At 40.1% G+C, this 13269-nt stretch overlaps 1 protein-coding gene and 1 pseudogene across 1 annotated transcript in view; both read left to right on the forward strand.

Annotated features, from left to right (window-relative positions):
• Positions 1-4964, forward strand: part of LOC131348588 (globoside alpha-1,3-N-acetylgalactosaminyltransferase 1-like) — a 5772-nt gene extending 808 nt beyond the window's left edge. The window contains exons 3-5 of the mRNA XM_058383682.1: positions 3009-3041; positions 3294-3428; positions 3783-4964. Of these exons, the coding sequence (XP_058239665.1) occupies positions 3009-3041; positions 3294-3428; positions 3783-4473 (859 nt within the window). The 3' untranslated portion in view covers positions 4474-4964. The remainder of the gene's footprint in view (positions 1-3008; positions 3042-3293; positions 3429-3782) is intronic.
• A 2740-nt stretch (positions 4965-7704) lies between these two features.
• LOC131348656 (histo-blood group ABO system transferase 2-like) lies at positions 7705-8760 on the forward strand (annotated as a pseudogene).
• Positions 8761-13269: the final 4509 nt, after the last annotated feature.

Below are 13269 nucleotides of genomic sequence, written 5' to 3' on the forward strand. Positions count from 1 at the left end.
TTAAAAATACAGTTTTTAGGCTGATGGTATTCTAAGTCTGTGACCTATTGAACCAGTGTTAATGTATTCATTGATGGAGACTTCAAAGCACTGTTGTACGTCACTCTGGATAAGATCGTCTGCCCGATGCCAGAAATGTAATTGTAAATGCAAGTCAGCTCCTGTCCCTGATTGGTGGATCACCAGCTTTGATTTTGTCTCTCTGTTGAAGTTAGTAATACAAACAATGCAGCTTTTAGTAACAGAGACACTCTTCTGTCCTGAAGACTTTCCCCATGTCAGAAAATATTAAACACCTTTGTGTACACGTACAGACACATTAAGAACTTAGCTCTAAAGTCTCTTTCTGGTTTATGATCGTATATAAAATCCCAGCATGACTGCTTGCTGCCCCTTTAGCACCTTCTCACTTGCAAAGTGTTGTTAGTTTATCTACGTACCAAGCCTTGTATTTCTGATTCTATTTCACTGTATATGATCTGTTTTTGCTTACTGGATTTTCACTGTTTTGTATTTGCCCTTTTGATTTCTTTGCCTCGCTGGATGTTTTTTCTTGTTACCTGATTTTCCTGCCTGTTTATCCACATTGCCTTTGTCTGACGACTTGGATACCTCTGTTTGGATTATTAAAGTGGTTTTGTTCCGCATATGGATCCGTCTCAAATCCTGTTACAGGATACTTTGCCAATAATGGATCCAGCAGGCCCAACTCAGCTGCAAGCTATAGTAGCGCAACAAAGCCAGGCTATTGCGGCTTATTAAGAACAACTCACCATTCTCCAAAACACCAACACGCAGCTTCTCTGAGCTTTGGCGAACCCCACTGGAGCTAGGAGCGACGCGGTACGAGCTGCAATGTTTCTGTACAACTCATGCACCTGCACCATGGCACTGATTCCACTGCAGATTATGCAGTCAAATTCTGCACTTTCACGATGCAAAGAAGATGGAATGAACCAGTACTCAGGGCCGAGCGCAGGCTGAACTGGCGTGCAGAGATGAGGATTCTTCTCTAGACCAGTACATCACCAAAGCCATCCGCTTGGATAATTTAATCTGTCACCTGAGGAGTGGCTACGAAGACAATGTCTTCAGATATGATTCTACTGTGGACAAGCTGGACAGTGCTGCATGTCTTGTCCAGAGAAACCTGTATCTCGCATGACTAACCTGAGCCCTCATACTTGCTCTCTAAGTTTTCACCTCCCCATCCTGGTGCATTATGGTGATACCTCTCATTGTGTTTCAGCCCTAGTTGACTCTGGCATAGCTCTTAACATCATCCACTGCCAACTCACAGAAGAACTCCAACTTCCCCTAACTCAGCATGCCAGCCCACTGAAAATCACAGCAGTGGAAAACCAGCCTATTGCAGATGGCCTCATTACTCAGCAAACCTCCAAACCGGCCTGGTTCACACGGAAGAAATAGTACTTCAGATCACATCATCACCTGCGAACCAAATCATCCTGGGTTTCCCATGGCTTCAGGATCATGATCCACAAATATCATGGACTAAGAAAGAACTCATCCAATAGTGACCCTCACTGTCAACTCCACTATTTGAAACAACATCTCATTCTACCCTGCCACACTACTTCTATAGAAAGTCCCCACATTTCATCAGCTACGTACATTCCTAAGGAATATCAAGACCTCTGGGAGGTTTGAAGTAAGGAACGTGCTTCCACTCTCCCTCCTCATCTGCCATGGGATTGTGCCATTGACTTACTTCCTAACATCACTTTCCTGAAGAGCCCATTATCTGCTCCAAAAGCCCAAGCAATGGAGGAGTATATACGGCCGATTTTATTCGTCCCGCCACCTCTCCTGCTGCTTCCGGGTTCTTCTTTGTCGAAAAAAGGACGGAGGATTGCCCCAGGTACATCAGTTCATTCAAAATCCTTCAGCAAATCAATCCAGTAACCTACTACTTAGAACTACCCCACAGCTACCACATCTCATCATCTCAAACCAGCCCACACCCACAACTCCACGGCTGAAAATTCCACACCACCAACACCACCCTTTGAGGTTGATAGGTCCCCCACATATTTTATCAGTTACATTATCAACTCACAGAAGAGGAGATAAGATTCTAGACTTCTGGGTTATAGAGTTCATTACCGGTTTTATAGACATTTGAACACACTCACTCCATCACAGCTTGGCAAAGTATCATTAGTTTGTCTACATACCCAGCATTGTATTTCTGATTCTATTTTGCCTATGTGTATGACCTGTTTTTGCTTATTGGATTTTTGCTGGTCTGAATTTGTCCTTTTGATTTGTTTGCACCGCTGACTGTCTTTTCTGGTTACCTGATTTTCCTGCCTGTTTATCCACTCTACCTTTGTCTGATGATTTGGATACTTCTGTTTGGATTATTTAAGTGGTTTTGTTCTGCACATGGATCATTAGTGGCTCATTATGGCTCATGGCTCGGGTTAGGGTTAGGGTTAGGCTAACCCTAGGCTCATGGCTCATTAGTGACCCCAGGACTGATAAACACACTAGAGATCTGTTCTTGACTTGATGGACCACTATGTATTTATGTTGATGTTCTATCCTGACATTGTGTTAAAGGAACAGATGACCCTAAAGCCACTCTATAGCTCAAATAACATGGAAATGAGTGTCGACATGGAAGGGAATGTTCTGCAGAACTGACTGAGTCTTGGCACTATGACAAAACAAAAAAAACACCATGAAAATGTCAATAAACTCACCTCCTGATTCTGCATCACAATGCATAATAATAATAATCATAATAATAATATATCATTAAATAAATAAATAAATAAATAAATAAATAAACTACTGCTTAAACTAATTATATAACTAAATATCAACACAACTAACTCCTGACCTCTTCACTATTAATACTTAATACATCTTATCCTTAATAAATACATTAAATATTTGTCTCTTTGAAACAAAATAAATGATTACATTTTACATATTGAATAGTTCATAAACATTTTTTGTTCTTTTTTCCTTTTCATTAGAATGACATGCAACCAGCCCAGTGTGAGTAGTAGGTGAGTAAATGTGTGCACAAAACTACAGGAAAAGAGAGAGAGAGAGAGAGAGAGAGAGAGAGAGAGAGAGAGAGAGAGAGATTTTTCCTTTAATATGTCATCTATACATACCTACTAGATAACAGGTTTTTCCTTTAATATGTCATCTATACATACCTACTAGATAACAGGTTTTTCCTTTAATATGTCACCTATCTAGATAATAGTAGACTATGTAAAAGCTTGTGTGTTTGTGTGTGCACGTGTGGTCAGTCGACCAGACATTGCCACCATGAGCCGGTGGTTAGCTCCAATTGTATGGGAGGGTACATTTGACCTGACAGTGATTGATGCCATCTACAAACAACAGAACATCACCGTGGCAACCACTGTCTTCGCTCTGGGCAAGTAAGTCATTCCACAGTATTACGTCATGTCTGTGAAGTACAAGGCATTGTGGGTCACACACTGTGAGTGTTGACCGAGGGTAAATCTGTAGCTGTGTTAATAATGTTAATGATAACGCTCGAAATTCAATTAAATGCAAAACCAGGCTTATTAGATTTCCTGCCACATTCACCAGCACACCTTTGTGCTAAAATAGCTGTAATTATCACCCTGAGACGAAAATAAAATAAGTTAAATCTATGTTTCTATTATAAATCATAATCCGATGGTCCGAGGCCCTCAGTTCATTGCCTGATTTCCTTCATGGCTCAGTTCTCATGTTTTTTGATGAACAATCTGAATCATCTCCTGCAGGTATGTACGTTTCCTGAAGGACGTCCTAGAATCCGCGGAGCAGCACTTCATGGTGGGCTACCGAGTGCACTATTATGTGTTTACAGATCTCCCAGATGAGGTTCCCACGGTAACGCTGGGGGAGGGGCGTCAGCTGACCGTGATAAAAACCTCAAGCTCGAACCGCTGGCAGGAAATCTCTCTACGCAGGATGGAGATGATCGAGAAACTCATCGAAGACGAAGTCATCAATAAGGCAGACTATATTTTCTGCCTCGACGTCGACTCCAAATTCTATGCTCATTGGGGGGCGGAGTCTCTTGGTGACCTTGTCGGCACTCTACATGCCTGGTTTTTTGGAACATCTCGGGACCAGTTCACGTACGAGCGTCGCCCCGAATCTCAAGCCTATATACCTTTTAACGAAGGAGACTACTACTACGGAGGGGCCGTGATCGGAGGACGCCCCGACAAAGTGCTCAAGCTGGTGAAGACGTGCCGCATGAATCTGGATGTGGACCGAGCCAATAAGATCGAAGCAGTTTGGCAGGAAGAGTCTCACCTGAACAAGTACTTCCTGTACAACAAACCCACCAAGTTACTCTCACCTGAATACCTGTGGGATGATAGAAAAGGGAAACCCAGCTTCATGAAAGTGGTGCGTTTCTCACAGGTGGAGAAGAACTACGCTGAGATTCGACCCAACCCTTAAAGCACGACGTAGATAAGCAGGACGTAAGACCTCTTAAACATAAGAGCTTTGTTTTTCTTCATATCACTCACCTTTTATCTTGTTGGGCTTCCTCTATCAAATCTGGCAACAGCATGTTACTGTGTGATGTTCAGCAAAGCATTCCTGCAAGGTTTTTTTAATGGTTTTCATTTAGTCTTGATTGTAAAACATTCTTAGATTTCTCCAGATATCTTCAGTTCTATAAACAGGAAATGAATACTGAGTTATTGTAAATGACATAAAATATGGCCAAATGTTTTGTAAAGTTTTGATCTGTTGATGGAAACAGATCATGAAGAAGCTGTGTTCATTTACAGCTGGCTACCTCGCGCTGATTTGCAGATTCCTGGTTAAAGGTTCTTCCTTTTAATCTTCATCTGATGGTTTGTATTTCATATTTGAACTTAAACATTATATTGAATCACTGCTGTGTCTGCTGACAATGTCACTAAGATTTATGTATTATTGCTTTTGTACTAAGTTTCTGTGTGTTTAGGTTCATGATGTTTTGCCTTGATATAATAAAACTGGAACATGATGGAAGAGATCTATTGTCTTGATAAGTACACAATGAATGCCATTACTTTTTATTGACCTGAAGTACATGATGATTTTGGTGATGAAAAGGTGAGAGATGGGAGGAAACCATTAAACCTGCCAGTAACACATACTGTCAAAAATGTTCAATACAAGCACTAACGCAAGCTCAGGATGAAGCTGTGAGATAACCAGTGCACTGGTTGCATTCATAACCTCCATTTATCAAAACCACATCTAACTGAGGGATCTACGGGTTTTTTTCAACACAACATTAACAATAATAAGATACATTTTATGTAAGATAAAGTAAATAAATAAATACATAAATAAATATATATTTATTTATATATATAAATAAATATATATATAAATAAATATATATTTAAATATATATATATATATATTTAGTTATATATATACAAAAATAAATAAAATAAATAAATAAAAAGGTAAAACCTTCTGACACGGAAAGGGCTGAAATTAAAAGCTAAACTAAATAAATAACATTTTTCTTGGACATGTAATGTAATGATTATTTCAATATTGTTTGCATGACATTACCAACATATTAGTATAGTGATCTGTGCAGATATGCAAATTGAATTCTGCTGTATTTGGTTGTATCATGATGATGACTCCGTAGGAAAAGCATACACACACTCGTTTTTCTGACATTTCTACTGAATCTCCCGTATATATAACACACAGTGATAATTCAGTCAGAAAAATGTTTGTGTTTGTGTGTGTGAGTTGCCCACAGCTAACACTATCCACAAGCACATATTTTGGCACTTTTATTTCCAAATCATGTGCATGTTTTTATTGATTTTCCTAAAGACCAGGCAAATGCAAAGACACATTCTGTCCTTTTTTGATTCTACATTTACATTTCTGTCATTTGGCAGACACCCTTACACAAAGCAACCTACATCTAATCTCATTTTTAACAACTGAGTAATTGAGGATTAAGGTCCTTGCACAGGGGCCCAACAACATAACCACTAAGCTACCATATCCCCTGAAATGACATTCTCACTAAATACATAGATTCTTACTAAATGCATGTGTACACACACACACACACACACACACACAAAGGGTATAGTGCAATTCCATGATCTTTATTTATCAAATATTCGGTTTTGTGTTTGGATTTGAATAATGTGTGAGAGGGTGTAGTCTATACCTGAAGTTTTTCTGTTGTTGGTCTGTGTTTATTTATTATTTGCATCGCTCAAACAACTTGGAATGGAGTGTAGACACTGAGGGAAGTGTTCTGCAGAAGTGACTATTGGCACTATGACAAAAAAACAAACAAACAAAAAGAACACCATGAAAGAGAGAGAGAGAGAGAGAGAGAGAGAGAGAGAGAGAGAGAGAGAAAGCATGTTTTTCCTTTTATATGTCACCTGTTCATACCTACCAGATTACAGTAGACTATGTAAAAGCTTGTGTGAAGAAGCTTTTATTGTAATTTTAACCATATATAGCTGATCACGCAGTTCACAGTGAAATGAGACAACGTTTCCCCAGGACCCTGATGCTACATAAAATAACATAACATATAGCTACAAAACAACACAGAACTAAGGACAGAAAGTAAGTTGTCCTAGCTACATAAAGTGCAACGTGTGCAACCTAGTGCAAACAGTGCAAGACAGAAGACAGTGCAAACAGATAATACAAAACAAACCAGTACAGGACACATACATAACATACACAATAAAGACAGAATAACGCCCACCAGTATACACTCTTCAGTGTATAAGCAGTGCAACGTGCAAAATAGGAGAACTGTAAACAAGAGGATTCTTGTAAATATAATACACTTTTTTATAGCAGCAGTTGGTGGCTGCATCAATTGGATGAATGTGCAAATACAGCATGTAAACAGTTATAATATAAGTGGAGTTATAGACATGTATGTGTTGAGTTCAGAACAGATCAGTTCACAGAGTTGAGTGAGGGTGTGTGTGTGTGTGCCTGAGCCTGATGGCTTGAAGGAAGAAACTGTTGATACCTCTTTCCAGATGGCAGGAGTGTGAAGAGTGTGTGTGAGGGGTGTGTGGGGTCATCCACAATGCTGTTGGCTTTGTGGATGCAGCGTGTAGTGTAAATGTCTGTGATTGAGGGGAGAGAGACTCGAATGATCTTTTCAGCTGTCCTCACTATCCGCTGAAAGGTCTTGCAATACAAGATGGAGCAATTTGCAAGCAAGCCAGTGATGCAGCTGCTCAGGACGCTCTCGATGGTCCCTCTGTAAAACATAGTCAAAACAACCATAGGGGGGAGGAAGATGGGCTTTCCTCAGCCTCCGCGGGAAGTAGAGGCGCTGCTGGGCTTTCTTGGTGATGGAGCTGGTGTTTAGTGACCAGGTGAAGTTCTCTGCCAGATGAACACCAGGAATTTGGTGCTCTTGACGATCTCCACAGAGGATCCATCGATGGAGCTCTCTGTACTCTCCTAAAGTCAACAACCATCTCTTTAGTTTTGTCAATGTTCAGAGACAGGTTGCTGGCTCTACATCAGGATGTTGCACCTTCTCTCTGTATGCTGACTCGTTGTTCTTGCTAATGAGACCCACCATGGTCGAGTCATCTGCAAACTTGATGGTGTGGTTCGAGCTCACATATCTAGGAGGTCCTTCAAGAAACGCATATACCATCAGGGATGAGTCAGCATCCCTGCTGGTATATGCATTTCTTGAAGGACCTCCTAGAATCTGTGGAGCAACACTTCATAGTGAGCAACCAAATGAATTATTACGTGTTTACAGATCTCCTGGATGAGGTTACCATGGTAAGGCTAGAGGGGGGGCGTCACCTCATCGCAAAAAAAATGCAAGCTTCAACCGCTGGCAGAAAATATCACTACACAGGATGGAGATGAACGGGACCAGTTCACGTACGAGCGTCGCCCCGAATCTCAAGCCTATATACCTTTTAACGAAGGAGACTACTACTACGGAGGGGCCGTGATCGGAGGACGCCCCGACAAAGTGCTCAAGCTGGTGAAGACGTGCCGCATGAATCTGGATGTGGACCGAGCCAATAAGATCGAAGCAGTTTGGCAGGAAGAGTCTCACCTGAACAAGTACTTCCTGTACAACAAACCCACCAAGTTACTCTCACCTGAATACCTGTGGGATGATAGAAAAGGGAAACCCAGCTTCATGAAAGTGGTGCGTTTCTCACAGGTGGAGAAGAACTACGCTGAGATTCGACCCAACCCTTAAAGCACGACGTAGATAAGCAGGACGTAAGACCTCTTAAACATAAGAGCTTTGTTTTTCTTCGTATCACTCACCTTTTATCTTGTTGGGCTTCCTCTATCAAATCTGGCAACAGCATGTTACTGTGTGATGTTCAGCAAAGCATTCCTGCAAGGTTTTTTTAATGGTTTTCATTTAGTCTTGATTGTAAAACATTCTTAGATTTCTCCAGATATCTTCAGTTCTATAAACAGGAAATGAATACTGAGTTATTGTAAATGACATAAAATATGGCCAAATGTTTTGTAAAGTTTTGATCTGTTGATGGAAACAGATCATGAAGAAGCTGTGTTCATTTACAGCTGGCTACCTCGCGCTGATTTGCAGATTCCTGGTTAAAGGTTCTTCCTTTTAATCTTCATCTGATGGTTTGTATTTCATATTTGAACTTAAACATTATATTGAATCACTGCTGTGTCTGCTGACAATGTCACTAAGATTTATGTATTATTGCTTTTGTACTAAGTTTCTGTGTGTTTAGGTTCATGATGTTTTGCCTTGATATAATAAAACTGGAACATGATGGAAGAGATCTATTGTCTTGATAAGTACACAATGAATGCCATTACTTTTTATTGACCTGAAGTACATGATGATTTTGGTGATGAAAAGGTGAGAGATGGGAGGAAACCATTAAACCTGCCAGTAACACATACTGTCAAAAATGTTCAATACAAGCACTAACGCAAGCTCAGGATGAAGCTGTGAGATAACCAGTGCACTGGTTGCATTCATAACCTCCATTTATCAAAACCACATCTAACTGAGGGATCTACGGGTTTTTTTCAACACAACATTAACAATAATAAGATACATTTTATGTAAGATAAAGTAAATAAATAAATACATAAATAAATATATATTTATTTATATATATAAATAAATATATATATAAATAAATATATATTTATATATATATATATATATACAAAAATAAATAAAATAAATAAATAAAAAGGTAAAACCTTCTGACACGAAAAGGGCTGAAATTAAAAGCTAAACTAAATAAATAACATTTTTCTTGGACATGTAATGTAATGATTATTTCAATATTGTTTGCATGACATTACCAACATATTAGTATAGTGATCTGTGCAGATATGCAAATTGAATTCTGCTGTATTTGGTTGTATCATGATGATGACTCCGTAGGAAAAGCATACACACACTCGTTTTTCTGACATTTCTACTGAATCTCCCGTATATATAACACACAGTGATAATTCAGTCAGAAAAATGTTTGTGTTTGTGTGTGTGAGTTGCCCACAGCTAACACTATCCACAAGCACATATTTTGGCACTTTTATTTCCAAATCATGTGCATGTTTTTATTGATTTTCCTAAAGACCAGGCAAATGCAAAGACACATTCTGTCCTTTTTTGATTCTACATTTACATTTCTGTCATTTGGCAGACACCCTTACACAAAGCAACCTACATCTAATCTCATTTTTAACAACTGAGTAATTGAGGATTAAGGTCCTTGCACAGGGGCCCAACAACATAACCACTAAGCTACCATATCCCCTGAAATGACATTCTCACTAAATACATAGATTCTTACTAAATGCATGTGTACACACACACACACACACAAACTTTTTTCCATAACAAGTACCACACTGAGTTATGGGGACACACATTATCCTTTGTCATAGAGATTAGTAGGTAATATTAAACTGCTCCTTATGGCATGGGGTAAAAGTCTGACTGTTCAGAATTCAATTCTAGTGAAACAGTCTAGAAATATGACGACCTGACATTCTACAGGACTGTAAGGACAGGGCGGGAGTGGGCGGGAGTAGGCGGGAGCAGGCGGGTTCTAATTTGGACATTTAATCTTATACACACACAGCCAACTAACCCTTAATTATGAGGACAATCTGGGTTTACATGGACATCACTCATATACACACACACACACAGCCAACTAACCCTTTATTATGAGGACAATCTGGGTTTACATGGACATCACTCATATACACACACAGCCAACTAACCCTTAATTATGAGGACAATCTGGGTTTACATGGACATCACTCATATACACACACACACACACACAGCCAACTAACCCTTTATTATGAGGACAATCTGGGTTTCACTGGACATAACTCATACACACACACACACACACACACACACACACATAGCCAACTAACCCTTGATTATGAGGACAATCTGGGTTTCACTGGACATAACTCATACACACACACACATAGCCAACTAACCCTTGATTATGAGGACAATCTGGGTTTCACTGGACATCCCTCATATACACACACATACACACATAGCCAACTAACCCTTGATTATGAGGACAATCTGGGTTTCACTGGACATAACTCATACACACACACACACACATAGCCAACTAACCCTTGATTATGAGGACAATCTGGGTTTCACTGGACATAACTCATACACACACACACACACACATAGCCAACTAACTCTTGATTATGAGGACAATCTGGGTTTCACTGGACATAACTCATACACACACACACACACACAGCCAACTAACTCTTGATTATGAGGACAATCTGGGTTTCACTGGACATAACTCATACACACACACACACACACACAGCCAACTAACCCTTGATTATGAGGACAATCTGGGTTTCACTGGACATAACTCATACACACACACACACACATAGCCAACTAACCCTTGATTATGAGGACAATCTGGGTTTCACTGGACATAACTCATACACACACACACACACACACACACACATAGCCAACTAACCCTTGATTATGAGGACAATCTGGGTTTCACTGGACATAACTCATACACACACACACATAGCAAACTAACTATTGATTATGAGGACAATCTGGGTTTCACTGGACATCCCTCATATACACACACATACACACACACATAGCCAACTAACCCTTGATTATGAGGACAATCTGGGTTTCACTGGACATAACTCATACACACACACACACACATAGCCAACTAACCCTTGATTATGAGGACAATCTGGGTTTCACTGGACATAACTCATACACACACACACACACACAGCCAACTAACTCTTGATTATGAGGACAATCTGGGTTTCACTGGACATAACTCATACACACACACACACACACACACACAGCCAACTAACCCTTGATTATGAGGACAATCTGGGTTTCACTGGACATAACTCATACACACACACACACACATAGCCAACTAACCCTTGATTATGAGGACAATCTGGGTTTCACTGGACATAACTCATATACACACACATACACACACACATAGCCAACTAACCCTTGATTATGAGGACAATCTGGGTTTCACTGGACATCCCTCATATACACACACATACACACACACACATAGCCAACTAACCCTTGATTATGAGGACAATCTGGGTTTCACTGGACATCCCTCATATACACACACATACACACATAGCCAACTAACCCTTGATTATGAGGACAATCTGGGTTTCACTGGACATAACTCATACACACACACACATAGCCAACTAACCCTTGATTATGAGGACAATCTGGGTTTCACTGGACATCCCTCATATACACACACATACACACATAGCCAACTAACCCTTGATTATGAGGACAATCTGGGTTTCACTGGACATAACTCATACACACACATACACACATAGCCAACTAACCCTTGATTATGAGGACAATCTGGGTTTCACTGGACATAACTCATACACACACACACACACATAGCCAACTAACCCTTGATTATGAGGACAATCTGGGTTTCACTGGACATAACTCATACACACACACACACACACATAGCCAACTAACTCTTGATTATGAGGACAATCTGGGTTTCACTGGACATAACTCATACACACACACACACACACAGCCAACTAACTCTTGATTATGAGGACAATCTGGGTTTCACTGGACATAACTCATACACACACACACACACACACAGCCAACTAACCCTTGATTATGAGGACAATCTGGGTTTCACTGGACATAACTCATACACACACACACACACATAGCCAACTAACCCTTGATTATGAGGACAATCTGGGTTTCACTGGACATCCCTCATATACACACACACACACATAGCCAACTAACCCTTGATTATGAGGACAATCTGGGTTTCACTGGACATAACTCATACACACACACACACACATAGCCAACTAACTCTTGATTATGAGGACAATCTGGGTTTCACTGGACATCCCTCATATACACACACATACACACACATAGCCAACTAACCCTTGATTATGAGAACAATCTGGGTTTCACTGGACATAACTCATACACACACACACACACATAGCCAACTAACCCTTGATTATGAGGACAATCTGGGTTTCACTGGACATAACTCATACACACACACACACACACATAGCCAACTAACCCTTGATTATGAGGACAATCTGGGTTTCACTGGACATCACTCATACACACACACATACACACACACACACACACATAGCCAACTAACCCGTGATTATGAGGACAATCTGGGTTTCACTGGACATAACTCATACACACACACACACACACATAGCCAACTAACCCTTGATTATGAGGACAATCTGGGTTTCACTGGACATCACTCATACACACACACATACACACACACACACACACATAGCCAACTAACCCTTGATTATGAGGACAATCTGGGTTTCACTGGACATCCCTCATATACACACAAATACAAGCCTAACTAACTTGATAATGAGGACAATCTGATTGCAATCTGACAACAAAAGGTTGTTTCAAATGTTTAAAAGAAGTTGAATTTGAACTACTAAGTCAAACTAAATACAGTACTAAACCAAATCAGATCTACAGTGAAGAGTAAATTCACAAAAGAATTGTGCATCTTTTTGCGGCCACTAAACCTGCAGAAGAAACATGCACACCTAAGGACAGTGCTACATTGAGCCGCTGCTATAATATGCAACATGCATACATTT

The sequence above is a fragment of the Hemibagrus wyckioides genome, linkage group LG28 (genome assembly GCF_019097595.1).
Source record: "Hemibagrus wyckioides isolate EC202008001 linkage group LG28, SWU_Hwy_1.0, whole genome shotgun sequence".
In the NCBI taxonomy this organism is placed as follows: Eukaryota; Metazoa; Chordata; class Actinopteri; order Siluriformes; family Bagridae; genus Hemibagrus; species Hemibagrus wyckioides.